This window comes from Condylura cristata, unplaced genomic scaffold, assembly GCF_000260355.1.
Source record: "Condylura cristata isolate star-nosed mole 26May11 unplaced genomic scaffold, ConCri1.0 scaffold00012, whole genome shotgun sequence".
In the NCBI taxonomy this organism is placed as follows: Eukaryota; Metazoa; Chordata; class Mammalia; order Eulipotyphla; family Talpidae; genus Condylura; species Condylura cristata.
Genome location: NW_004567113.1, coordinates 29686344 through 29702263, shown reverse-complemented (window position 1 = coordinate 29702263; position 15920 = coordinate 29686344). Strand labels below are relative to the sequence as shown.

Sequence of the window (15920 nt, the reverse complement as noted above, 5' to 3'; positions counted from 1 at the left end):
TGCAGGTTAACCAGGGAGGGCCCTGTAAACATTTTCTTAGGAAACCAAGATTTAAAATAAATCCCCCCAATAGTAAAATAATTTTAAAGATCTACTGATGTAATTGAATGTCATCTTATCAATAAATCTCCCAAAACTACATGTGCAAATGTTATATTTACGTATATTCCAGAACCACATGGACTTGGCCAAAGGCCACATAAAGGCACTTCAGGAAGGAGATCTTGCTTCTTCCAGAGGTATTGAGGCCTGCACCAATGCTGCTGACGCCCTTCTGCAATGCATGAATGTAGCTCTTCGCCCAGGTATGCTCACTGCAATGATAAAATCTGAGACTAAGCCTGTAACTTGGTATCAGACTTCTAATGAGAAGTATATGGGGCAAGTGGTTTAAGGTAAGACTATGAAACTACTCGTTTTATTTCCTGACATACTTCTTTTGCCATTAAATCTTCTTCATTTCAGTTTCTCCTTTTTAAACATCAGTGACTACTTATTACCACCATGATTCTTCTTTAGTACTCTCTTTAGGACAAAGTAGAAACTTTGGTTAGACAAAAGAGATTCTAGACCAGTGGATCCAAAAGTTGAGTTTGCATCAGCATCACACAGAGGACTTGTTAACATATACATGGTCTGACCTGGCCTGCAGATTCAGTGTGTTGGGCTGAGGCCCTCAAGTTCACATTGCTGACTATTTCCGCATGATACTGAATGAAGCAGCACCACACTTGGAGAAGCTGTGCTATGTACTCTTTTGTTTTCTTCCCTGATAACCTTTTTTTTATTAAGCAAATGAATGAGGTAGCAACACTAGCTTCTTCAAAACTGAAATATGCATGCCATCATAAATGTATTAAGCAGCAAGGAAATCTTTTTTACCCAGTAAATCAGTCAAAAAAAAAAAATGTTCTAATTTCAGGTCATGATATGCTTCTGGCAGTCAAACAGCAACAGCAGCGTTTCAGTGATTTGCGAGAGCATTTTGCCCGGAGATTGGCCAGTCACCTCAACAATGTTTTTGTTCAACAGGTAATTTATCTTACTTTAAAACCAATGTATTCTTACTATTAAGCTCATTTACCTTAAGCTTAAATTCCCACATGGAAAAAAAATTCATTTCACACATTTATGACTTTAAGATTTTAAATACGTATATGATTATTCATAGATGTATTTTGGACCTCAGCTGCCTCCTTTCTGCTCAAAATATGATTCTAGAAATCAAATAAATAGCTATCCTTACTTATCATACATACCATGTAGTTATTGTTATTTATGAAAATAAGCCCAAACTGACTGCATATATATATATAGTTGGCCAATTTAATTTTTCAAAATTTGAGGTGAAAACTAGGACTTGACTCAGTGTAACTGAGTCATTTAAATTGTGTATTGATATACATGATAAAGGTACCAGCTCAATTGTGAATTCCTGTTGATTTAATTTATTCAAATCCTTGCCCATATTTTTATTTAGAAAGGGATGTTACGATTAAGTTTGTGAGAATAATATTACTATTAATAAAATTAAAAGTACCTTAGAGGAATTTCAAATGAAGACATTTTAATACATCTTGTTTAGTAAATAGATTAAATTTCATATGTTTTTCATCTCTTATTGTATTACTTATTAGGCAAAAACATTGAGGGAGATCTTGTTAATCAAGAAATGCTGTCTGAAACATTGGATTGTTCTTTTGTTTTCATTTTGCAGTATTCTGAAACAATTGTAGTCACTGTATTTTATTTCTGATTAGTTTACTCAGGCCCTCCTTCAACTCTATAACAGGTCCTACTTTCTTTCCGTGCCTGTGAGTACATCGATTTGGCTCTAGCTTTTCTTATTTTTTTTCTGTAATATTTGCTAAATTTAACAGCAGCAGAATCGCTAGAGATTGTAACTTGCTGATTTTAGCTACTTATTAACCATATTTATAGCAGTTTTTTAATGTCCCATGCCAGAAAGCTTATTTGGGCCAAAAAGGCATTTAATCTCATTCTGCTTGCCTTTCTTCCTGTCATTTTTTCACCCACTCACTTCTTCCTCTATTTAGGTATTGTTTGCCAATTGATAGGGATGCATACCAGACATTTACTGACTGATCCAGTCCTTGGGTAATTTCCAGGCTAGGAAAGAGAGACAGACACGTTTACTCAGGAAGAATAAATTTTACAATAGCAATACTGTGGGAGCATAAGGGAAGACCACCTACCTGAGCTCATGAGGGGAAGTCAAGAAAGACTTTCAACATTTTACTTGATCTTAGAAGTATCAGGGAAAGACTAAATCTCTGAGAAATATTCACATTTTTGTTATATTATCATTTCAATAATATATACTTCTATATAATTCCTTAGATTTAAAAAATGACACTGATGTCTTTTAACATTAGCACTGTCAGTGACACTGCCAGTGATGTTATCCACAGGTGCAGGTGATATGAAAATGTCCCTAGTCTGTTCTGCACCCACAGTTGTTTGTTGTAACTTGCAATTCATGATTTTGCTTCTTGGCCTTGTATACTAATGATTTTATTAAAAATGAATGCTTTCCAGTTCTGCAAATCTAATATGTATTCTTATATGAGAGTGATGCATGTTAGAACCAGAATATTGCAACAACCTAAGATGTGCTGAACAAGGTATGGGAGGTTTTCTCAAGCATAGAAAAGACATTTTCTCTGTGTTGAATTTATCCTAAAAGTATTGGGAAATATGGATATTTCTTTCCCTCATTATGGGGAAAATTAGCTGAAAACTTTTGCTTACCATATTATGGTACATCTGTTTGTCAGCCTTTAAATTTCCTTTAGGTTTTTTTTTTGTATTCACTGTTGTCTATATGTAAAAATGAGAAAGAAAATAAAAAACACAAGAATAAGAAATGGCTTCCACCCTGAAGATCCCAGTAAGGAGGCATTGAAGCTAATGTACTTAACAGCTTTACAGCAATATATACTTTAAATTGCTAATTGTATAAGTACACATACATAATATTCATATGTATAACTGCAAGAGAGATTTTCTCAAAAGTGAGTTTCCTGTAATTATATAAGGCATTATAGCTAATACAGTAAAGACAGGATTTGAACAGTCTTTGAGATGTAGTTTCTAGTAAATGTGTACATGTGATGACATACCTACCATACAGAAAAAAATTCCTGTAATGTTTTGACTTTTTTAAACTATAATCAGAGATAAAGTATATAGTAATTAGTAATTAGAAAGTATATAGTATGTAATTCCTGTATGTTTTAGTATTAATTTTATTCATATTAATTATTTATAGTCTATAGAAAAGATGTAGGAACCTAGGCATGTCAAATACATAGAATAGTTCTATTTTCTAGTAGTATAGCTCTTAGTCTTGATTCTTTTGGAAAATATGATCAATTTATATTCAACCAGCTATCCATAAAAGAATACTCACATAGGTTCACATTCTCTTATCCAAAGCTTTTAGAATCAGCTTTGTTTTCAGACATTTTTATTTTAGAAGAGTATTATAGTGCATATACTGTGTATTATATATCCATCCCAGCAGGATATAGAGCACTGCTCTCTAACCAGGCATGTGGTATCTCTGCAGTAAATAGCCTCATGTCCATTAAGGTCAACTTTTGCCATCAAAATAGTTTTGGCACCAATCTTAAATTGAATTTTTAGAGCTTTATGTATTTTAGAATTGTACAAAGGGATTGTGGACCTTTGTACATAATATATCCTGTATTTCTGGATACTTACTCATTTCTGTGGTTTCTACCTCAGGTTCTTGTTTTCGTGAATTAGTCTAGTTTCTTATATTTTTCTGCTATCTTTGGTTTGATTTCCCAAGTTAATTTTAATAATATTTTAATAAGATTAATCTTGGAACTCCATCCTACACAGTTTCATATGTAATTTCTATATAGTAGGTCTTAGTTTTTCTTTATTTTCATCTTAAATTGGGGTTATACCCTTACAAGAAGAAAATCCCCTGACAGACCAATTGGAATATGTTAATGAATAAAGAGACTTAGGAAATGATAGCCTTACTACTTGGTGTGTCTTGTACTTCCATCTTTCTTAATTCTAAAGTTACATCTCCATTGCTAGAGAATTCATTTCCCTAGCCAGGAATTTTTCTTTTAGTATTCTATTTCTTTGAGAAAACTTGTTTATTAGAAAATTTATAACCACTAAGTTCTTATTTTACGTATGTAGTAAAACTTACTAGATTGAAGGAAAAAACTTTTAAATTAAAAGAATTTAACTTAAATTTAAATTCAGAATTTAAAATTAAAAGAATTTAACTTAAATTTAAATTCAGAATGTTTATAAGGTAATGCATTCCAACTAGTATAATACACATTTAGTTAACTGTGGTAGCTTTGCCAAGAAATGAGTTAACCAACCCAAAACTCCAAGTCTCTCATTTTAACAAATGCTTTAACAAATATCTTCTGATTATCTAGGCAAATTAGATTGAACCAGAATGACTTAAAAATAGCACCCCCCCTTTTTTTTTAATCTTGAGAACTTTATTTTCAAGCAGAACCTACTACTGTAATTTTTCAGCTCTCCATCTCTTAGACACTGGTTTTAGGACTATCACAAATGTTGACCAAGAAGAGAGCAGGTTGTTTGAAAGGACAGATAGGAGGATTTTTTTTTTTTAATACTAATAACCAGTAGGCATTGTCATATTTGAGCGTGGGTTACATTGATTTTGTTTGACTTTTTTTTTTTCTTTTAGAGAAAAGTGAGACTCACACTAGTCTAGCTTCCTTCCAGTGTGACCTGAGCAAATCACTTATCCCTTTGAGTTTCAATTTCTTCTTCTGTACCTAGAAAATAACTAGTTCTTCTTCAGTTACTAGAAAATAATTACTAGATCAGATGATCTACTGGGTCGATATTTTCCAAAAGAATAGTCAGGATAAGCCATCTAAGACTGTTAGATAACTTATTAACATACTTATAGAGTAAGTCTTTCAAGATTTAAAAATAAAACCGCATGTAGTTATTTTTTTAACAAATTCTTTAAAAGGAGAATTAAAATTGCTTTCTTATTAGAGAGTATCCTGGAAAGCCCAGGATATAGTCATCCTATAGAGCTTCCCACTCCTAAATTTTTTATCCTACCTATTTTTGTCTGTTACTTTATAGATACCATTGGAAATAATGTGGTCAATATGTTTGAAATGACTTTGTAGTGTTTTAATAGAGCTTATGTTATAGTTTAATTTTAGTAAATTATTATTTTTAGTAAATTATAAAATGATACAATATGGAAGAGACAAGTTTGATTAAAAACATTTAATCTCAAGTTCTTTAGAAGACGAAATGAGTAGCTGACTTATCAGAGTGCCTTTCTGTTGTGATTATGGTTATTTTATGGTGATTGTGCTCTCCAAAGGGTGATAAAAAATAGGCAAGTACTTGGTTTTTATTTCTCTGTTAAGTCAGTTTTGCTTAGCCAAATTTAATTGTTGTTTAGAATTTTTACTCACAATAGCTTATTTGTATTGTCAGTGATATTTATTTACCTGTTTACTCATTCTAGGGTCATGATCAGAGTTCAACTCTTGCTCAGCACTCAATCGAACTCACTTTACCCAATCATCATCCATTTCATAGAGACTTGCTCCGGTATGCCAAGCTAATGGAGTGGCTAAAGAGTACAGACTATGGAAAATATGAGGGGCTTACAAAGGTATGGATTCAACATTCATTACTGACCATCAAGCAGGATCTTTAATAAGCGAGAGGTTATGATTCAATTCCCCAAGTGATATTTGATATTTGTAGTATATTCTAAGTAAAGCAAGAAGTAAATTGAATTTTTGAGTGCTTATTAAGCAGGTAGAACATTTATCTTATTTACTTGAATAAAGAGGAACTAAGTTTTGAATTTCAGTTTAATAAATGTTAGGACATGCTGTAGCTTAAAGCTTCATTCAAATTAAATAAATACTGTGGTTGTTTCCTGAGTGTCTTTATGCACAATAGAGGAACTAGGAAAATAGTATGAATGTGTGTAGTAAGGCATTTGCCCTCTAAAGATGTATTATCTGTTTGGTTAAACAAGCAGAGTATCTTTTTATTAAGCAAGCATTCCACTACTCCAGGCCCATGAAGCCTACAAACATACATCTAATTCTAAGGAGCTTTCAGCCTGAATGGAAAGAGCAATTACACATAAAACAGCAAAAATATGTGCCAGTTGTGTCAATTTGAAAAAAAAAAATTGAATTGAAATGAACTTACGGACATAGCAATTTGAAGAATGGAAGCCATGTGGGGAAAACCTTCATGGTACATATTGGACTTAAATTGAGTTTTAAATAATGAGTAATTAGATAAACTAGAAATAAGAGAAAGGGATGAGGAACAAAATGTGCAGACAGTGGTGGGAAAATAAGCCTTTTTCCCAGGACAAATTAGGAGTCAGGCCTGGCTAAAGCAGAAATTTCATATTCTGGAGAAGTGAGGAATTATGTTGAAAAATATCAGCCATAAGGCCTCATACATGGGAAAAGACTAGATGGGGAGATTAATTCATGTAACAATTCAGTGAAATAACATCTTGAGCCAGGAAGATGGTGGTAGGAATAGAGAAAAATAAGCAAAAAGAGAGATTCCAAAGACACAAGGGGCTGGATGATGCTTCCTTGCCCGGGATGAGTGGAGCCATAATCTGCATCACTGACTTACTGGCATGGCTAGGGAAGAGAAGAGTCGTTCATTCAGTCATATATTGAACAAACAATTGAGCGCCTGCTAAATGCTAATACTGTGTAAGTCTACTGGAGTTACAGCACTGTAGAAAAAGGCAAATACTGGCATATTCTGATGGAGAAAGACTAACCAAAAAAGTCAACCACATTGTGTATTAGAAGATGCTGCTGAATGCTCTGGAGAAGATAAAGCAGAGACTGACAGAACTTGGGATTCGAATAGGATGGTCATTAAAGGTATCATGTGAAGGTAATAATCTGAGCACAGATTTTGAAAATAAGCGAAAGTGAGTAGTGGTATTAGTGGGGTTGTAGACATAGTGCATGTACCCGAAGGCAAGAGCATGCCTGGAGTGCTTGAGGAACTGGAATAGTTGGAGCACAGCTATCTTGGGCTGCGCCTTAGAAGGGCAGGAGGGAGCGATCAGGAGGGGAGTGGACAGATCTAGAAGGATCTGTGCACCATTGTAAGAATTGGCTGTTACTCTGAGAGAGGTAGGGGAAGGAGGGTGTTTGTGGTCCTTCAACATGATCTGACTTCGATTTAATAAATGGCTATGACAGCAGTACAGTACTTCCTGATATTTATTCTATGATTTTTATTCTATGATTTATTCTATTTATTCTATGATTTTTAGTTTTGGAATTGACTATGTCACTTAAGGAGCTAAAGAATTGCTACTTAGCGCAAACTTATAAATAGTTATATACATATAAATATATATATATTTTTACATAAAAGACGAGTGTATTTAAAATTCTCAAATACCCTGAGAAACATTTAAAATCCTTTACCTATAAGTTTTTATGAATTTGGAATTTTAAAATACAAAATACAAGTAATGTATAAGCTACATAGTAATCAGTAATAATTTAATTATGTGGAATATATGACCTTAAATGATGTTCTTGAATTTGAGTGATACGATTTGTCTCTCTGGAGTCAGAATATTTGACTGTTAATATAAAAGAGACTCTTCTGCCCTACTCTTGTGTTTATAGCCAAAATTTCCTAACTGAGAATTTAAATAGTAAAGTCATTTTATTTGTTGAGACATTTTTCTTTTCTTAATTTTTGTCTAGTTTTATTCAGAAAATGGAGCTTTTTGGGAAAGTTTTAATTATTTCAACTCTTACACAGTATCATAGGTTCATGCTTCATGAGAAGGCAGAGGGCTAGGGAGTGTGATAGTAAGAAAAAGTTAGATTGCATATTCTTTTCAGTGTATCACTGTCAACCTACTTGACAGAGGGACTTTCATTACATGTCAGTCTTCAAGTATTCTCTCTGCAGAGTGCATTTTCCACTTAGGGTAAAATCTGACTCCCTCTACTTCTAGATTGATATTGCAAGAAAAGGGAAATAAACCATAGTAAAGTAAATGATATTTTAAAATTATAATTAAAAAATGCTTTTCAAGAAGAATCTAAGTATCCTGAGGTGTTTATATTACATCTTACCTGGCTAGCTGTTTTAGATAAGATTATTTATGTTCCTCAGAATTAGTTTAACTTTTATGCAACTCTACTGTTGTGTTATATTTTGTTTTCATTCAACAGAATTCTGATTTGGAGATATCTTAAGGAAAAATATTTACATTACTGGAATTGTTTGCCTTTTGAATTTTTAGGAGGATTATTATTTTGAATAATTAAACATTATTATATCTTCTTAAGAGTTTTGTGCCAACATGTGCTTTGTCCCCTAGTGAATATTCAAATAAGTAATCAATAAGCTTTTTGCCTAATTGTGTTCTCAGTGAGTATTATTGCCTATCTTTATCTATAATGCAGTATTCATGAATGTAATTTAAAGTAAAGAAAAAGATTATAGCCAACCGAGTGATGATTTATGGAATCATCTCTGCTCACAGTACACGTTGACAATATTAATGAGCTTTTTTTTTTTTAAATGAAATTGACTTATTTTCCAGGAATGTTACTTGATCTTGTGGTTTAAACTTTTGACAGACTTTATATTTGAACTCATAATCTAATTTGGTTGCAGAAGTATTATCAAAGACAGGAATTTTATTTAAAAGGACAGGGAAGAAAGATATGAAAAAAGAAAACAGGCAAACTAGTGTTTCTGTAGTAAGGAAAAACAGTCAAGCCCAGATAATTTATTTGTGCTGTGTTGGGTATGTGCAGATCACACTTCTGGGTTGAGGTGTGGGCTTGTTCTCTAAGAGTTTAATCAGTAAGATTTTAATTTATAGTTGTTTTCAGCAGAAATACTTTCAGCAATAAAAACTGCCTCTAAACTGAAGGTAATATATCTCTTGCCATACAGCATTCCCTATGTTTCATCAGCATAAGTCACTCAAGGAAAAAAATGTAAAGTGTGAGGCAAGACCAGTGCTTTAGATCCATCTAAAGGTTCTGCAGTTAACTGAGTAGGGTTTGTACCTAAAGAAAAATCTTAAAAGCTGGCTTTGTTATTCATAAATCACACATTTTGGCAGGAACCATGGAAAGACTATTCCAAAGTATTTAGCCAAATGTTATCACTAACCACTGCCCCAATTCTACTTATGGCTGAATTTAAGTTCTGATTTTTGGTGTACATAACTTGAGCCAATGGAATTAAGGGTGCCTTGGCCATGTAATGACCAGTAACGCCCAGATTCTTGCCTTCTGGAACTATGGCCCTTCTGTGTGACATGTAGAAGGATAATAGAGAAGGTTCATCCTTGCTTGGATAGTAAGTGAACTTTACTGTCCTACTGACCTGTGAATGACAGTCAGTCTTGAAGACTACTTAGGTATCTCTCACCCACAGTTCTACATCTCTAGAATTTGCCCTGTGCTATAAAGAAAAGGTAAAACATGGAACCTCTATCATCCAGGGCCTCCCTGGTGGTCTAGGGGTTAAATCACAGAGCTATCACTGGTCCCCAGCTTTGATCCCCAGCCAGGTAACTAACTCAAATGGTGCAGCAGACCTCTTCTGTCTCATATATTTCAGTGAATCTGACTGTTCTGCTCCCCATTCTGTCTCTGGGGAATCCTTTGATACCCTGCAGCCACAAACCTCTGGCCTATATCCTAGTTCTTCTATGAGATAGATAGATTAGATAGATTAGATAGATAGATAGATAGATAGATAGATAGATAGATAGATAGATAGATAGATAGATCTCTATAGTCCACACAAAGTAAAGTTGAAAAGACTGAGATAACAATATTATAAATACAACAGTGGAATTTTAAGTTAGGTGCATATACAAGGTGCTAAGAGGAATACATATGCACAGTAGTATATATATCAGAATTTAGTAAGTGAATAATGGTCACACCTGTTTGTGGACTTTCCCATCACTGAATTCTGTGCATACTGAGGAGCAGGTATACAGTCATTTGAGTTTCATTGGGAAAAAGGGTATTATTGTCAATAATTTGCCCAAGTCACTTTCTCCTAGATACATAATTTGAAATTATTTCAATTGCTTGGGTAGTAATGTACACTTTAAACAATTGAGATATCAAAATGCAATCTCTGTGTTGAGTGATGTGAATAAAAACCACCCACTGATAAGGATTTTACAAGTAGTAAGAAGCTAATTTCCCATTTATTGGTCATTTACTGATTTGCAATATTTTTATGAGAATTTAAACTTGAAAAATTGAGTTATTGAAAAATAAGACTGTCCAATGAAGTAGTAATTTGCTTTAAAAATTTACATTTGCTTTAAAAGCCTACAAATATCATAGAAAGGTTCTCCTTTAACTGTGGTGATGGTACATGGGTGAATTGGTAGTGGGAACTCCTTGGGGACTATATACAAGATGATAAAGAATATATTATATGAAAATGAAGAATGTTGTAAAAATACATATAAGTAAATTATAATAATAAAAAAATAAAAAGAATTTCCTTTTGATTAACTTCTCTTACAAACGCTGTTTGGGAAATTGTATATGGCCATAATTTGAAAAGGGATCTGTTTTATATTTATTCCAAAAGCTATCTTATAATGATCTATCTATAAAATGCCTAAGAATATTAGTGATGAACTGTCAGAATACAAGTATTTGCAAAATAGGCCTTTTGCAAGGAGCACCTGATGTTAAAGGAAATCATGTTCTGAAACTGAACATATTAATTTGAAATTTAAAGCTTAGATTCCATGAAAATTTAAAAGACTAGTTACAGGCTTTTTCTCTGGATGTATTTAAATTTAGTCATAGTCTGTATACAACATTTAACTTGGGACTTGGGAAAATATATAGTCTCCCACTGTTGAAGAATCTTTCTAGAGGGTTTAAATTACTTTTACAGAATTGTAAGCAAAAAGAAATGGGATTGTATGCTAAATAATAGATGATTTCATTTAAGCTAGAAAATTTCAAATTTGTTTTAAAAAATCAAATCTTTATGAAAACTGTAAGCGGTACTAATTAAACTCTTACTGAAAATAACTTTTGGAGAGGTTCCTCTTCATTAGCATTGACACTGTCTTGGTTTAAAGCGCCATGATGGAGGAAGAGCTATCAGGATTCCTATCCTCTTTGGCCTTTTAATTCCACCCTCAGGAAATTATTCCAAGGAAACAATTCATTAGTCATGAAAATCTTATTGTAACATTGTCCATCATAGCAAAACATTAAACTACTTAATCAGCCTCAATAAACGAGATTGGTTTACTAGATTGTGGTACATTAGCAAAATGTAATATTGTGTAGCCATTAAAGTATGAGCTAGGAAAATGTGATTGCTCTGACTCAGAGATCCAACACAGTATGATTGCATTATATTTTAAATATCTGGAATTTTATGCATAAAAATAAAAATGTTTGATTATGTTCAATTTCATGTTATTATGAATTGTTAATGTCGTAATGCCTGTTCAATAGAAAATAACATGCTTTTTCTATCTTGTGAAATATATCAATCACAAAATTATGAAACAGGCACAGGATTTGGGAGGAAAGGTAAAACAGAAATTGGAATATTTGTCTTATTAATAAGAAGAACATGTTACTTTTATTTTTAAGAATTACATGGATTATTTATCACGACTGTATGAGAGAGAAATTAAAGATTTCTTTGAAGTTGCAAAGATCAAGATGACTGGCACTACTAAAGAAAGCAAGAAGTTTGGTAAGCTTACGCACCTCAGTTCTTGTTTGCTATTAAATGGTTTTATTTATGATATTTCCAAGACTCTTTCAGCAAGGTGGAAGAAGATACCAAAGAATTATTGAAAGTAAGCCTTATGTATTGGTTTGGTTTAATAGGTATTTCTTAGAATAAATATTTATATGTAAGTATAGTTTTTATTATTTAGAATTGTGGTGTGTGAATCTGACAGCAATTGTATATTTATGCTATAATTAAAAGCAGTTGGTCAGAAAATAAGTGCAGCCTGATAAGAGTGTTAGGCTAAGGAACACATGTTGAGGGTTCAGTACCTGACATTCTAAAAGGCCTTTATTGTAGCTGAGATCAAGCCACTGATCTAAGACATTGCTTTCTACAGGGAAATGAAAATGATTCCTGGCTTCTTACTTCACTGGCTATTTTGATTTAAAAAAAAAGTTCACAAATATTTTCTCCCCTGCCAAGGGACTATAAAAATATTACCAAAATTTCTCCTGTAATTACATGTTGTTACCCCAAAACATGTTAAAGGGTCAAAACCTGATTTGAAAGGATAGCCAGTGAAAGTATCAAGTTGTGAGGAAGATGGTTTGCTGAGGCCACATTCTGTTCCTGCATGTACCCATCTCTGGATTTCCTTTTGGATGGAGTTCTGTGCCTATTCAAGTCAAAACCTGGCCTTAAATGGCTAAAATGTGTATTCTTCAGTGTGTCTGCATAGTTCCCCTTTAGAATCATGAGTTTAGCATTTGCTTGTTGAAAGGAGCCTATGCCCTAAGTAACTTCAATAAGAAATCAGGGTTGAAAATTGATAGCATATCTTTTCATTCTTGAGTACAAAGAAAACTGTCTTGAGTTATTAATTATTTTGCACATCATTGGTAGTGTTGTTTTTCTAATGCAGCACTGGATTATATTAGTCTATTTCTGAAACGGTTCTAATCTGTGTGTGAATATATTACACTTAGGTAATGATACTAGTGAAAATCTTGGGGCAATAGGCTTTTGGAAACAGAAATGCTAACTCATCCTAAAGGTTGATTGTTTTCAAACAGCAGTGTGTTTATATTCTTGTTAATGTTTCACTGTGGGTATGTTATGCTTTTTTTGAGTAAATAGCATACTATTAATGCAGTTACATGTTTAATGTTTTCATTAAGTATATTTGTCACCACTTGTTAGTGAACCATTTCAAGAGAACTCTACAATTTATGAAAACTGGAGGTAAAAGAGCAAACTTTCTAAAATTGTCTCCTCAGAAAGTCATTAATCCCAGTATCATAATAGTTTATCAAGCCTAAGATTCACAGAGATAAATAGCATAATAATAGTATAATTTAAATCAAGTACAGTAGTGTCTCAATGATGTTGTTGCACTAACCTGAGGTCCAAATTTCCCCTCCTCTGACTTTTTTTTGAAAAGTTCTTAAATTCTTATTATCTAAAACATTTTAAAATTAACCTAATACATAATTAGAAGGCTCTTATATCATTTAAAACATTGTTAAAACAGTCCTTTTATGTATCTGTTAAATAATAAGGCATAGGAGGGTAATTTGTGATGGTTGATGGCACCAGAAAATAACAGTTTCAGTTTCTACATTATCAGTTATAAAGGCAGAAGAGCTAAATAATGCAGAGAATTTAAAGGATAAAAACTGTGGTTTATCTTTGAAGAGTAACCTATAGTCAGCATTTAAAAATAAATTACAAGTGACTTAAGTTTTAAATAAGTAAGGCTTTTTTTTGAAAAGATATTTTTTCATTGATTCAAATTATGCTTAAATTAATTTTAATAGTTATTATAAATTAAAACCTGAAATTTGAGAAAGATAACTTCTCAATGAATCAAAATTAAGTAATTATAAATAAAACTTCATGTTTTTTACTGGCTCTGAAAATTTTGGTTTATAGAGGTTAATTAGAAAGTATTTTATAAAAAATTGTGTAGGTGGTAGAATCACAGTAAATTTAGGGGAATAATCTCTCTTGAACCACTCTTGACTCTTTAACAGATACTTAGTCCAAGTAATTCAAAATAATGTTAAATATGCCAGGAAAATCTCTTCTTTGAAATATAGGTCCTTGCCTTTTTTGATTAATATGTTTACTTTGATATCCTCAGGAATATGGAATTTTCTCCTCCACAGTTGATATTTTGGTAATTTTTTTCTCTTTGTAGTCTATAAATGTACTTAACGAAGTGACAGAGAAATTTAATAATTATTTTTAAAATCACTATTTTTTTCTTTCTATGTTTAAAATAACACAAATACATATGTTATTGCAGTCCATTACAAATGCAGTTAGATAATTATCGCCTCCCTTATATTTAATATTCCAAATTCCTTAATTTATGTCAAAATCTTTTTTTTTTCCACTAAACTAGGAGAACTTATTGATTGAACAGGGAATCTTGAATATAAGACTGAGTTTAGCACTGACTGGAGATTAAATCAATAAATATTTATCAGTTATCTATTATAAGCATTGCTGGTGCTGAGACTGCAGTAATGAACAAAGACCCTTGTAATGGGATACTTACAGACAGTTAAAGCTTTACCGGAATATCATTTTTGTTGCTGATAAATGATAAACTTTTCATGGACTCCAGTTATAATTAATAGGCACAAGTAATAACTGTATTTTTACTATTAAAAAAATAAAAGAAATATTAGGCATTGTTATGAAACTGATGAACAGCGTGACCTTCGTAGCTACCAGGAGATACCATCCAGACTGGGAGTCTGGAACCTGGGGATCTGGTCTGTAATTGTCACTCCAATGTCCAGCCTTATTGTTTCCTGTTCTGTAGAGCTTCTGGGAGCCTAGGCTGGGAAGACAGACATTTATTGATGTGACAAGTGGTAGCTTATACTTGGGCTTGAACTTTCATCTATGGCAAGGCTAGCGACAGCTGGCACATTGTTCTCAGTTTTCATACTGTTAGGTTTTATTCTTTAGTTTTCTGTTTCATTCTATATTTTATTTCTTTGTTTTTCACATTAACTTCTAATTCAGTTCAGAATGTTTCACAAAATGAGCTCTACAATTGCTCTAATGTATCATGTAGTTCTAGGATAAAAGAAATGTCAAATGACCCTTAAAAGCCTCAAACTCCTCTATTAAACTTGTCCCAGCAGCTTTACTCTTCCTCCATCTCCTGATAATTAGTGTTATTATGGTAGATATTTTTCCTTTTAGATGTTCACAAAACCTTTTACTAAGCAGTTCCACTTGATATTTTGAAATGTTCTTAAAGCCCTATTCATATATATATATATATATATATATATATTTATTTATCAGATATAGTATAGAATCGTTTAGTGCAGTGGTGATTCCCACGAGCTTTCAGGGAATACACGATTATTGACATATTTAATGTCTAAATCTACAACTTCATTCTAATAAATTCCCACTGTGTTAAATTATTTACTTGAACTATGTCTTTCAGAAACTAAAATTTGCAATCTGTTAAATTTAAATATACAGCTTAAAATACTGTTTAAAGAGTAATTTAAAAAGTATGGAGGGGGTTACAAATATATTTTTACTTGAATATTTGAGTAAAAAACTATACATTAAAAGACTTAAAGTTTTTTCTCATCATATTTCAAAAGTAGCTCACCAACTAAACATGTGTTTGCACCTCTCGTTACTTGATGCTCATGGTTCTTTGCATGTGTCTTTTAAACTAGAGCTTTAACTTCCTCTTGTGCATGGTTTGTGCAAATTGCAGTTTATTAACTTGTCTTTGTCTTTGATGCTTGCAACCTAATCCATCACAGCTACACTGCCTCGAAAAGAGAGTGCTGTCAAACAGGAAACAGAGAGTGAGTATGCTTAGTGTATTAGTAGGTATTCTCAATGCATGTCCGTTTAATGTCTAGAAATTTGTTGTTTGTCTTGAAAAAAAGTTACACCAAAAATATTGTTTGGTCTGAGTAGCCAGGTATTGGTGAAAGAAAACCAACATGATAGCATTGGTATGGCCACATCCAAGAAATATATATACATACACATAGTTTATATCATATGGCAGATGGTAAAACTTTTCATTGAAAACTTATGAAAGGCTTAACCATTCTACT

General features: G+C 32.5%; 1 protein-coding gene across 1 annotated transcript in view; it reads left to right on the top strand.

The window, feature by feature from the left end:
- The window catches only part of EXOC1 (exocyst complex component 1), a 42774-nt gene that overhangs the window by 15235 nt on the left and 11619 nt on the right, over positions 1-15920 (top strand). The window contains exons 8-12 of the mRNA XM_012724232.1: positions 173-305; positions 923-1032; positions 5549-5698; positions 11721-11826; positions 15618-15662. Coding sequence (XP_012579686.1) covers positions 173-305; positions 923-1032; positions 5549-5698; positions 11721-11826; positions 15618-15662 — 544 coding nt within the window. The remainder of the gene's footprint in view (positions 1-172; positions 306-922; positions 1033-5548; positions 5699-11720; positions 11827-15617; positions 15663-15920) is intronic.